The sequence below is a fragment of the Emys orbicularis genome, chromosome 6 (assembly GCF_028017835.1).
Source record: "Emys orbicularis isolate rEmyOrb1 chromosome 6, rEmyOrb1.hap1, whole genome shotgun sequence".
NCBI lineage: Eukaryota > Metazoa > Chordata > Testudines > Emydidae > Emys > Emys orbicularis.
Window position 1 is genome coordinate 41,491,067 of NC_088688.1, and position 13,536 is coordinate 41,504,602.

General features: G+C 37.0%; 1 protein-coding gene across 1 annotated transcript in view; it reads right to left on the reverse strand.

Moving 5' to 3' along the window:
* Positions 1–4,781: 4,781 nt before the first annotated feature.
* The window catches only part of TRIM23 (tripartite motif containing 23), a 30,951-nt gene continuing 22,196 nt past the window's right edge, over positions 4,782–13,536 (reverse strand). The window contains exons 6-11 of the mRNA XM_065406200.1: positions 12,559–12,774; positions 11,367–11,501; positions 7,206–7,335; positions 7,015–7,125; positions 5,335–5,459; positions 4,782–4,961 (exon numbers count right to left, since the gene is read on the reverse strand). Of these exons, the coding sequence (XP_065262272.1) occupies positions 4,782–4,961; positions 5,335–5,459; positions 7,015–7,125; positions 7,206–7,335; positions 11,367–11,501; positions 12,559–12,774 (897 nt within the window). The remainder of the gene's footprint in view (positions 4,962–5,334; positions 5,460–7,014; positions 7,126–7,205; positions 7,336–11,366; positions 11,502–12,558; positions 12,775–13,536) is intronic.

Genomic DNA, 13,536 nt, shown 5'->3' on the forward strand with positions numbered 1-13,536 from the left:
TCTGTCCTTTAGAGACTGCATATGTGTATCCGGCTAAGTATCCTTAGGGTGGCAAACTAAGAGTCAGGTATTGAAATACTAATGCATAAGATCCTGTTTAGGTTGACATGAGCTGCTTGATTTTAGGCTGTAGTAGAGCACTAATTGCTAGCAGTAGACTTAATGGACTAATAAATTTCTAGTTCCGCCTAAAATTCTACACAAGTATTTCTTTCCACTAAAATACCTGGTTGATGGAGATCTCTTCGCTATTTCAGGTGTTCTAGTAATGTCTCTTATTTAAATGAAGAGCAGATAACGGATATCACCTTTACAGACTTCTAGTGAACTTGTGTCAAACGTGATCATATCACTAAATGCTCTCCTTACAAAGTAATTTTAACTCTGTCAAAAACTATTTGTTGGGTTCATTTAATCCTAGGCCATAGCACAAGATTTAATTGGGTTAACATTTAGGGTAGCCCATTCACAAAACCTATTGCAGCATGCCAAATCTTTTTTCCCCCTGTTATAGCGGGGTAGAGGTGCAGGTCTTATTTCTTCCAACTTCTACAGGAATACAAGGCTTATAGTGACATTAGTATTTCCAGAGTTAGATTAATGTAAGCCCCCATTTTGGCTTACAATTTTCCCTTAATGTCATGCTGACAACCAACACATTTTTGCCTACCTCCTCCCCTGCCTAAAACAATGTCAAAAGGAAGGCCCTAGCTTAGACTAAATTCAATGCAACAGGACTAGTGTAGCAGATAGGTAACAGCACACTGGATGTAAACTGTCACTTCAATAGTCCTGCATTAATTCAAAAATAGGTTTAATTATATTAGAAGAATAATCAATGCTAAAAGTATTTATACATAGAGGGTGTTTTGTTTTTTTAACTCTGCCCTTTTCAATGAGACAAGGTGAGTGAGGTTATTTTTTTTTTATTGGACCAACTTCTGTTGGTGAGAGAGACAAGCTTTTGAACAGAAGTTGGTCCAGTGAAAGTTATTACCTCACCCACTTTGTCTCTCTAATATCCTAGAACTGATTTGGATACAACACTGTATACAACCTATTTTCATTGTCAGGGGTTTTTTTTTTTTTTTTTTTTCTGTATTAATGTAACTGCAGTCTTGATGTTGTCAGAGGAACCAGGAATTATTTTTTTCCTGAGAATCACTCACCTGGATTCAACCTCAGATTACAGAATAGGCGCAGCAGCAGTATGCTAAAGCAATGCCCATCCCACAACATGCTCTTCTCTCACTCAGGGAGTTACAATAGTATCAATAATGAGAAATAGAAATTCCTGGCACACAGGTAGGAATACAAATCCAGTATGGCAGCTGTATTAAAGCAGTGATATGATTTGTGACTGAAGTCGGTGACACAAATGTGTACACACATTTGGATAAAATACCACTTCGGAGTAGAGCTGCACTTCAAACTTGCAAAGTGCATTTACCTCAGTCAAGGTCTTTTAAGTGTTGAAATTTGTGCCTGATAGTCACAATAACCTTAGCTGAAACGTATGGATAGATGTTTTTCTGCTAGTATTAAAAGTGAAGTCCCTGAGGCCTACTTTCTAAATATTGTTACTTTTTTTTTGTATCACAGTTTTTTGAAGGTAGGTTCTAATCTAATCTAATCCAATCCAATCCTTGAATTTTGGATACCAGTACCAACATTTTCAGCATCATGAAATGGTCATCTTCAGACCATAACCTTTTCATTGTGAATAACTTCCAAATTCTAGCATTAGACTGACTATCAAAATACTCACACTCCTATTCTTAGATTAACCTGCAACAAGAGTGGTTTAAATGAAAGTGCTCAAAAGAAGGATAGTACCCTAAACCAGAGGGTTAAAGTATTCTCTTTATTGGAAAAAAAATGTCAAGGCAGTTCAAAAACTCCATCAGCTAAATCACTCTTCCATTAGATAAGAGCTGTTCCTTTGTGAAGTACTACCATACCCAACCCTGCTCCAGTAGCCTAGAACAAGAACTGTTGGTGAATATCTTCCTGCAGACAGAACCTCAGTCATCATTCAGTCCACAAGCAGAATTAGAAAAAGTTCAATTACATACAATGAAAGTTAGACTATACCAAGAAGTCAGGCATTACTGCTCAAATAGCTTAGCTATTGTTTACTATTTTGAAACAAGATTAATTTAAAAACACTTTTCTTCAGTCACTGCACAGGTTATGTATACTCAGTTTCACAATTAAGCCAAAATCTAGACCTGATAGCTAAATGCTATAGTTAACCTTTTAAACAATTCAGGCTTTAGTTTTACCCAGATAATTCTCTGCAATACTTGTAATTTTTTTTTAATTCTAACAGAATGTGAAACACATCCCAATCATAACTTGCATAAGTTAGTACACTAAAAACTGAATTAAAGTTTGACATTTAAAATTTACAATTGAAGCAGTTTATATATAGTATTAACTTATAACACAAATAAATCTAAGTTTACTTGATAACACCGGAAGAGTTCACAGACAAATGCAAGACCTATTTTCACAGTTACTTGAATCAGTCACATTAGTTTCCATTTAAAAAATAACACTTTTATGCAAGTATAGTACATTGGCAGCAGAACTTTTTGTTCTGAAAGTAAAAGATGAGTAAGTGAATTTTTTCCCCCAAACATACTCTTCTCTACAAGCCCTTCAAAGTATTGACTGGTTTTGATGAGTGTTTTAAAATAACCAGAGAAAACAAAAGGAGTAACAGCTGAGTGGGAGAGCATGTACAATTGAACCCACTGAAGATGTAGAATGTACCAACTAAAATGACAAATTTCATATTAGATCTTCCAACCAATGCATGTTTTATTCATTAAAAATCTTCCAGCTAAAGTGTCTGTTACTTAGAACTTGTTAATATTTGAAAATAAAACTATGAAAAGGACAGTCAAAGAATTATGAAGGTCTATGCTGGGTCTGCAATATAGGCTGAGCAGGTAGTCAAAGGGGCAGAAAATGTCTATGGTGCAAGAGATTGCAGGCTGAAAGGTGAACAATTTTCAGTTTGATTTTGGCAGCAAAAACTCTTCAGTCTATGTAAATTATATACAATATAATCAAGTGTAGTCTGAATGAGAATATAGCTTTCAAATACACAGTCTGAACTTAGTGTCTGTAAAATCCTTCTCTTAGCATTCTAGTATGGGTGCAAGAATTTTTAAGATCACTTCTAAATGTGAAGACAAGCTTAATTTGTATCTACACCTTTGAAAATAGTGACACTTGTCACTTGAGCTACAATTCAAACCATTCAGTTTCAGCAAGCTTAATGTACATAACACCATTAGTATGAAACGTAAAGAATGGAGGTGATTATAAACCAGCGCATCAGGAGAGAGCAGTTACCACAACTGCTTCCTTCTGAAGTGCAAATATATTAAAATAATTTGTTTCTATATTCTTTGCTTTAACTACTGTATGAAGTGGGGGAAAATGCTACAAAATACGTACTAATACCATAGTATTCCTTCTGCATGGCCTTGTCACTTTCCAGGGGTTACAGTTACAGAAGGGAACAGAGGAGTCACACCAGGTGTGCTCACCACACAGATTTATGGTGATCAGAACTGTGTGCACAGCAAAAGAGGAGACATCAATAAATTATTCCAATCTTCCCTAAATTTAAACAGAGATACAGCCCCAAGATTCTGAGAGTTTGTGAATGAATAATCTTTGAATACAGGCACTGGTGATAGTTCCAAGTATATAAAGAATCTGAATCAGACTCTAAAAGTTTAGATCATATTTTACCATCTGCTGTTCTAAGAAAGAGTTATTAAGCATGCGGTGCTTTTACAGCAGGTTACTCAATATTTTAAGGCTGCTACCTTTTTCCGGAAGCATAACTCATGTAAAAATATATAAGTGGGCTGATATTTCAAATGCTTTCTTTAGCAAGTTCTTAGGTTCACTTGATTTCTTAAGGATGAAGTTTAATCTCTAAAGACACATTATGTCCTTGGGCATGCACAGGCAACTCCCATCTATAATCAATATATTTTGTATTATTCACGGAAAGAAGACATTTCAATGTGTCTAATTTTGCTTTGCTTTCATTTAACTGCATCTTTTATTATGAATGGTAGTTAATGCCAACACCCATTAAATCTGCAAGGTCCTAGAAAGACTGCTATGTTCTTACCACTTTCTAGCCCTATATACATCCCATGGCATGCAATAAGGCTAATAAATACATGACTGGGGAATAACTTTCCTTCTTGTAGAGTCTATATAGAGTTTTCAAAGCAAAGTTTAAGCTAATGCTTTTTTAAATGTACTACAAGTGGCATAACGTGTTACCAAAGAGGATCTAGAGTTTTGGTTGCTTTCTAAATAGCTCAAGGTTTTTTTTTGAAGTTGCTTTTTGGATAAGTATTTCTAAGTCGCTAAGAATTTTATTCTAATAGTAAGTAACTTCTGTGACCTTATGCTGAATATTGGACCAATTTAGATACACAATGTTTTAGCAGAAAAAGCTTGCTTAAATTGGAAGTAACAACCTAGTTTCACACACAAAAAATCTAGGCACCTTAGCAGCCAGACCACCCTATTAATCTGTTGCATTACCAAATTTTAAAAACTGTAGCAATTGCACGTTTACTGTATCAATTCCACAATCTTTGATAAGCAGATGCCACGTACATTTTCTTCTATAACCAGAGCTCTAGATAAATCTCCATCTTCACAATGCAGACCTTGTTACAACATCCTAACCCGTGCAAATAAGTGAATTACAAATTTAATTTGCAACTGTCATGAAATTAAGCCACATCCAGTACACCTGCAGCCACCAGTTGCCTTGAAAGCCAGTCCAATCCTTCATATAGTCCCATGCCACTTTGAGCATCACAGCCCTGAATATACCAGCTACGGCCGCAGCAGAGTTTATGGAGACTCAGCATTTCTGTGATTTCTTCTACTGAAAGAGCCCCCGCTACATCCTGCAAGAGAGCCAGGCATTACTTTAAATGCACATGGTAAATTTTCTAGAGATTTCACTTTCACTGATAAGAATATAGATTATTTAGAACTGCTAGAAAATCTCCCACATCTTAAAAACTGCAAACCAAATGAATAATCTTAAGGCTGGACAGAAGGTTTTACTGACCTTGTCACCCACGCAGAAATAACTGTTGAATTCATTAAATCAGTGACTAGTCTGTTCTTATAATATTGTCACTAAACATTAAGGAAAAACTTCTAAATTTTATTCCTTCCCCATCCCCACTTTTTAATTATGGCAGACAGTTCACAAAGTTTGTGTTAATTACAGTTTTAAAAAGAAACAAGAGGTAGAAAAAAATTCACCAATACCTGCTTATTGGCAAAGATGAGCAGCAGGGCATCCCGCAATTCTTTCTCTGTTAATAACTTTGCAAGTTCACTGTGTGCTTCACTAACCCTGTCTCTGTGACTGCTATCGACAACAAATACCACCGCTATGAAAAAAATAGCGAAACGTGTTACACACACACACTCAGACATAATACCCAAATGCACTGACTCCTCAACTCCATAAACTCTCGTTTATTTCCAACATAGAACCACCTACAATGCACAGATTGCGTGTCTCAGAATTGCACATTAACTCAAACCTCAGCATTAAGATATTGTACAGATAGACATACTTATTTGAAAAAAAAGTCTCCCCAAAAGCCAGTATCTTAGACCCTGTGTACAGAAGGAAGTTGCAATGGTTTAACTTAAATCTGTTTTTAAACCCATTTAGTTAAACTAACTCAAAGCCCTGTGTGGACACTTGTTTCAGTTTAGCTTAAAGCAATTCCTAATCAATTTACACTAAATCAAAATAAGAGTGTCCACACGGCTTTGCACCAGTATAACTAAATCATTTTAAAATCACATCTTTATCTAAACCAGTGCAATTTTCTCATCTAGACAAGCCTTAAGTTAAGGTTATGTATACTTGTAGGAGGATTTTACATGCCAAAGAGGCTGTAAGATGGCATGAATGAAGAGGTGGCATAGAGTCATTTACTATTAGGAACTCATGGAGGTTGTAGACCATGGAAAATTAATGAGCTAAGGAGGCAGAACTGGAGAACAGTAATTCTCTGTATAAATTTCAGAGCTTCCCAGCTTTTACAGTGGAAAAATAAAACAGTTATAGCAAAGAAGCAAATTAACTGTTGGTATTTTCAATTCTCACCCTAGCCTTGCCCCTCTTCATCTCTCATAGGAGAAAAGACCCTATGTTGGTGATCTCTACAGTCTGAAAATGATTTTTTTAAAAGAAGAGTGATTTAAAATGTCACAGAATTCTGCAAAGAAGGCTCTGAAGAATGCACCTAGAAAACTGAAGTTTGTTGTCCTTGAAAGAGTCTGTGTGTTTAGGAATGATTTCATGAAATATTTAATTCAGGAATCTGAACCCCACTTTAAATAGAAAACAAACTTAACTATAGAGCACTTAGGACATCACCATAACTCAGTGCCCAAAAGTATAGTAGGAACTTTCATGCCAGTAACATTCAGAAGAATGTTTTACCATGTGGACAGCAAACTTATTCTGATAGTTACATTAATACGGATAAAAACAAGTCTATGATTGGATATTGTGCTGCAGTACTGGGTCAGAAGTTACGTTACTTTGTAGAGCTGAGTATTTTAATTTCAAATGTTATCGAATGTTTACACATGTAAAGTGCTACTTATCACCATGTGAACTTCTGGAATGCTACATCTTTGTCCACTGTCAGCGGACAGAGGTTCTAATTTTTGTTATGGCTCCATGAATTATGGAGCTGATGAATTTACAAAGAATGCAACTTTTTCCAGCAGACGTCAAGATCTACTGGTCCAAAATATTTTCTTAGGCCATGAATCTAGCACCCATACTTCACCTTACACATAACTACTTATTTTATGTCAATTTTCTATGATTAAATGATTTCTAGTCATATTCTTTTGGCACTAATGAATGCACAAACTACAAAACCAAACAAACAGTCTAAATGTTTTAGCAAATCCTACCTTGTGTATTGAGGTAATAATGCTTCCACAAAGGCCTCAACTTGTGCTTCCCTCCTACATCCCAAATAGTAAACTTCAGATTTTTATATTCTACAGTTTCAACATTAAAACCTAAAAGAGAAAAGTTCACTTTTTATACTCTTATTCCTAACAATGAATCAGTCAAACTTTTAAATCACTCAGTTACATACCTATTGTTGGAATAGGTTGCATGAACTCATCCTGCTTTAACTTAAACAAAATAGTTGTTTTGCCAGCTCCGTCTAATCCTAGGGTCACAACTCGAATCTCCATTTTTGGTCCAATATGTACCCTGTTGTCCTGGTGAAAAAAATATATAAACACTGAAAACAAGCTAAAAGATCCATCTTCACTGTCTTTATAGGAAACTCCAGGATCTCTGTGGCATGCAACATGTCTCACTATTTGTAAAGTTAAAAGAACGAGGAGTACTTGTGGCACCTTAGAGACCAATTTATAGATTAATAGATTTTAAATCCAGAATGAACCATAATGCTCATTTAGTCTGACCTACTGCCTACGCTACAGAACCCCACTCAGTAAATGATAGGGGAACCATTTGCCAGGAATTGTGGAAAGAGGAACGTGCCTTAAACAGAAAGGTTTCTGGAGCTATAAGAAACCCTCACAACGCCACCAATGTGGTTCTTGTACAGATAGGGGAACTAATTCCAAAACCTGCCTTTTGGAGCTAATGGCAACTAGGAAGGCCAGCCACAGACTTATGTAATCTGTCATTCTGATTAATGTTGGCATCTCATGATACCAAGATGAAAAGTCTGATGTAGCTATCTGCAGAACACCACGAGTCCCTGAGCTCTCATTTCTATGGTGCTTGGTTGTACAGGAATCCATTGTAGAAATGCTAATGTAGCAGATATCCATCAGTACTTCATAACTATTGTTATATTTGTATTATGGTAGCATCTAGATGCCAGGGCTCCCCTGTGCTGAGCTCTGTACAAAGAGGCAGTTCCTTCCCTAAAGTTTCTGTTTCCACTGACACCACAAACATAAATTGGATATCAAGGAATGAAATTTCCTGGTTGAGTTCTGTCTGTATACCAAAATATAACTGGGCTGGATTAAAAAGTCCTTGCTTCAAATATATCTGGTCTTTTCTGCAGGTGCAGTGTGAGTTCCTTGGCTATCTAGCAAGTCCATTATGGCTTCTAGGTCAGTGGAAAACTAGGAGGACTTCAACTTTCCCTTTCCCTCTTTCCTGTACCCTTTACCTTTACTGTCTTGAAAGGTAGCAGATTCTTCTCTGCCCAGGACATTATTTTCATTGCCATGGGGAAGCTCTGACATCTGGTTGCTCTCACTTTTGGAAGGGATAAAAACACTCGTCTTAGTCACAGACCAACCTCTAACAGAAGGTAGCAGGAGACTTCCCTTTTGAGCAGCTAATTGCCTCCTATGTACTTACTTGTACCCTCTTCTGAAGCAGATGGTATTGGTTGCTGTCACAGACAGCGTATTGGACTAGATGGGCCTCTGGTCCTATCCCATACAACCAACCATGTTTGTGGGGTGCTTTTTATTTGTTTGTTTTGTTTAACTTTAGATACACCACTGATAGGGGTGTCGAAGTGAACTAAAAGGACGTATACTCTGAAATGTTGTCCTCCAAATATGCTTCCCCATCCTGCAGAGATTGCTTCCATAGTGAGTATGCAAGGTCTAGAGTAAAAACTGGGTTGTCACTTAAAAAAAACTGGGATGGTTTTCAGCAACAATCTAAGGGACACTCAGATATGATTGGAGAATGACACTGTATTCTGTGCTCTATCAAGTATGCCATTCCATGACCTCAAAGAGTTTGGATTCTTTCTGTGGTTTCCCCAGTCCAGCCCAGGTCTGTTGAGGGACATACCCCCTGAGCTGTCTGTCTGGTGTCCTCATGGTGGTGTCTCCCCAACTGCTCAGAAGCTCCTGATCAGACTATTCTGTGTTGGAATTATGGTTCCTCAGGGCAGGGATGGACCCAAATGCTGGTCTTACTCTGAGCACCATGCCATGGCAAGCAAGAGGGTTGGCTGGCTGGGGACAGACAGAGCATAATTCACCCTCTAAAGTATGTAAATGCTGCCTCACATTGGGAACACCACTTTAATGTACCTGGTATTTGTGAGACAGCTCTTCCATACCTGAATGGGGACAGAGGAGTCTCAGAGAGGAGGTACTGCAGCAGCAGATCTGGGTGGTTGAAACCACCATGCTGCCAAATACCTGATCTAGGGGGGAGGAAGATATATTTTAACTCACTGCCACGTGAAAAATTGAAAATTATATAACAAAATGGTCAGGAGAAACTGAACTGCCAATTTGTTCCACCACCAGAGGCAGAAAAACCTGGTGGCCTGAGCTGAGGGGCAAGACTTTGTCCTGGAGCTTCCAACAACTACACTAGACAGCTTCCAAATTCTCTCTCCCTCCTCCTCTTCCTCCCCCTCCCCCCCCGCCCTCTCTCCTCCGTTATTTTTAGTAAAGTCACGGACAGGTCAGGGCCCCCATGAATTTTTGTTTATTGCTCACGACCTGTCCATGACTTTTACTAAAAATAAGCGTGACAAAAATCTTAACCTTACCCATCAGTAACCAATGAGAAAAGCTGTGCAATAGAAATTATATGTTCCACTTCTGAATCACTGACCTTGCTGCAGAAATACTAGGAATACATCTGAAAATACATACTACTGTCTTCTTGACTCTTTCATGCAAGTTCACATGAATATCTTGCACAAAACAGTAAAGATTCCAAGTCATGAAGTATCTACTAATAGTAAATTAAAAGCAGTACTGAAGTACAGTAGAACCTCAGTGCTGAACACCAGAGTTATTAACTGACTGGTCATCCACACCCCTCATTTGTAACCAGAAGTATGGAATCAGGCAGCAGCAAAGACCCCCTTCTCCCCCCCGCACCCCCCAAAGGGAAAGAAAAGAAAAACAAATACAGTACAGTACTGTGTTAAATGTAAACTACTAAAAATAAAGGGAAAGTTTAAAAAGGATTAGACAAGTTAAGGAAACTTTCTGTGCTTGTTTCATTTAAATTAAAGTGGTTAAAAGCAGCATTTTTCTTGTGCATAGTAAAGTTTCAAAGCTATATTAAGTCAATGTTAAGTTGTAAACTTTTGAAAGAACAACCGTAACTATTTGTTCAGAGTTACGAACAACTTCCATTCCCGAGGTGTTTGTAACTCTCAGGTTCTACCATACAGATTTTGATAGTAACCCTAGTAATAACACAGTACAACTGAGACAGTCTCCAGACTGAAGCCCCTGTTTCCCTGAAGGAAAGCGCTTCATTGGCATTGTTATTGCTACTTCATAATGAAAACAGCAGCAAGGCATTCAAAACAACAGTGTTTCCTTTCCCTCATTAACAATGAAGAGATGAGGATACAGCCAAATATACAACACAAACAAAACATCATCCTTCAATATTCTCAAACTTCTTGTCTTTTTGTTCAACTGTGATCCAAAGCCCATTTAAAAATTCTTTAATTATAGAATTAGGAAATAAATCACTTAGAGGAAACTCTAGTGTATTACCAAAATTTCACAATCATCTCAACCTTCTTTCAAAAACAACTTCATATTATTTTGAGATACACATTGAAACTAAACAATAAAACCTACTCAGAATATGAAGGCTGCCAAGTTGGTACCAAATGCTAAGCTATGAGATGAACAAATTCACCATTAGAATCATGGAAGAAATACATCAGTTTGAATGCTGTAAATGGAAATATGTAATGGAATTATTATTTTGTATTTTTAATAGGCAGATAAGAAATCAAATAACCAGCATCCATCAGGCTTGGCGTTTGTACAAAACCATTCCCCATTTCGGGAGGAGGGGGGGAACGGAAATAAGGGGGAGGGCTGCTTTCTGGAGAGCATCTCTTGTTTTTTTAGAACTCCTGACCACTAGCTTGATTAAAATAAAATTTAAAAACAGTGAAAAATATAGCAGTTGAGGTAAAAAACAGAGCTATGTAGCAAATATATTATAAATTCAAATTGACATAGACGCACCACTCATAGCGTCTGTTTTTTCCCCATCTATTTCAACAGAGAGTAAGTATCTCGTGTCATAGTGCAAGATGGCAGCCTCCGTATTCCGAAATCAGAGTCAGTCTCAGCTAGAAAAATTGTTAAAAGGTGTATTTGTACAATAAATGCATTTGCAGCATCTATGAAAAGTCTGGTGATAAATCATTGCAGTTTTCCTTTAATACACATTTTGAATTTCAGAAAGACGACAGTTCTATTTTCAACAGAATCTTGAAGACATATGAAAAGGGTTTTGAAGACTATACCTTTGTAAAAGTGACAGGAATGCTAGCATCAAGCTGTATATGATCTGCAAGTTCTGTAAATTGCTGCTGCTGTTTTTGTAATGTTTCTAGTAGCCTTGTAATCTCCTGTTTAGCCAACACTACTCTGCAGTCATCCTAAAACAGACAAAAGGCAGAAGCACTCTTTCTACTAATAAATCATTTAATGGAAAAAAAGGGGCAGATAGTTATGTATGGCAATAAAACTATTTTCTTTTTTATATCGAATAATCTAATAGAACAAAATTTATATTTACAAAAAATGCATTTAAGAAATTATAATGATACATTTTCCACTTTTATACTGCAAATATAATCCTAATAGAGCTCAAAGAGCTTTGCAAAACAAACAAAAAAACAAAGAGAAAACACATATCTCTCTTTCTTACCCCTAATCCCCCCAGTGATGTGAAAGAACAATATCTAATACCATTCACAGAAATGTAGCTTCCTCGGACTTGGAATATGGCAATTGGTTAATAGCATATAGCAACACTATAACACGGTGAAAAACTGTACCCAGGTGTTAAAACCGGGAAATTTAGTTAAGTAGAATGTCAGTATTTAAGGTGAAATCTGACCAGAGTTAGTTCCCAATGGCTTAAAAGAGATAAAAGCAATTTAAAATCATGTTTAAAAAAATAAAAAGCTGTCTTACAATAATAGCATATTAAATAGATAAAACTGAAAGAATTTTAAAAATAAAGTTTCCTTTTTACTAAATATGTTTATTTACTTTTTGCTCTTTATTCATCTTGGACAATGAAAACAGACTGGTCAGTTTTATCTTTAGAATGGTAACTTCCTTCTCATACTTAGCACAATGCTGCGATGTTTGGGTTGCAAACCTTCCAGAGAACCACTTAATTCCAAGCAAACATTTTTCCACCCTGACTTTATTTCCAATAAAGTATTCATTTTAGTAACAGCAACTGTAAAACCTTTCCCCAATAAAACCTATATTTTTAGCCTGAGCTACACATCTGTGTCTCCATATTCACATCACGAATAATTACTATAATGTTTTCAATCTCACTTTATAGTAGTGTGTTTCTAACATGATAATGAAAATTTAAAAGCACAGCATTGTCCAATTTAGCAGTTTATAACCGAAGCTTCATTTAGGGACCCAACTATGCACTTGCTCCATGTTACAGCTCACTTAATCACCCACCTGCTGTAAAGTCTTTTCACAGTGAAGACAAGCAGTTGAAACCTGTGACAACAGGATAGTCATGTCTTCTTGCTGTTGTCTGAGCCAAATCAATTTCTCCCGCACATGTGCATCAACCACACTAAGTGCCATTTCTTCCTGGCGACAAAGGGTTTCATGAAGATCAGAAAAATAGGCTCGGATGCATGAACGGGCATTTTCTGCAGTACCTGGGACCTACAGTGTAAAGTCATAAAATCAAAGAGAGAAAATTAACAATCAAAAATCATTTTATCCAAACAGTATAATACTTAGTGCTGTGTTACATTTCAACTCCTAACTTCTAAATTATTTTGACCGGCAGATTCAGATCTCAACAGGCAGAGTTTTGGTGAGGGTTGTATATCTGCTCCCAGCACTAAGGCCCTTGCATAGGTTATTCCAATAAACAATTACTTATTACACATATACAGTGTATGAAAATAAATACTATCATGGAGAAATAACTTGAAAAAAATACAACAGCATACGAGGACACATGGACAAACTACTTGCCATAGTACCTCAATGCTGTATAAGTATATAGCTCTCCCCACAGCCGCTCTAATTTCAGGAAAATCAAGGAGACAATCAATGTGATAGAAGTTCTCCTGGAATCTCTCTTGGGACTCAGTCTTTCCAGGTGTGAGCTAGGGTGACCAGATGTCCCAATAAAATCGGGACTGTCCCGATATTTAGGTGTTTGTCCCACATCCCGATATTTCGCGGCACTCCGTTTTTGGGGTTTTTTTGCTCCCAGCACTCCACTTTTTTTTTTCCCCCTCCGCCAGCGACCTTCCCTCCCCCATGTGTCCCAATATTTTCTTCCTCTTGTCTGGTCACCCTAGTGTGAGCACACTCAATTTCCACTGACTTTGCAGAACTGAGGGTATTCAGTAACTTGCAGGACTGGACTCTGAGTGAACTCTTATGTATAATTCTCATACAACACTCTTAAAA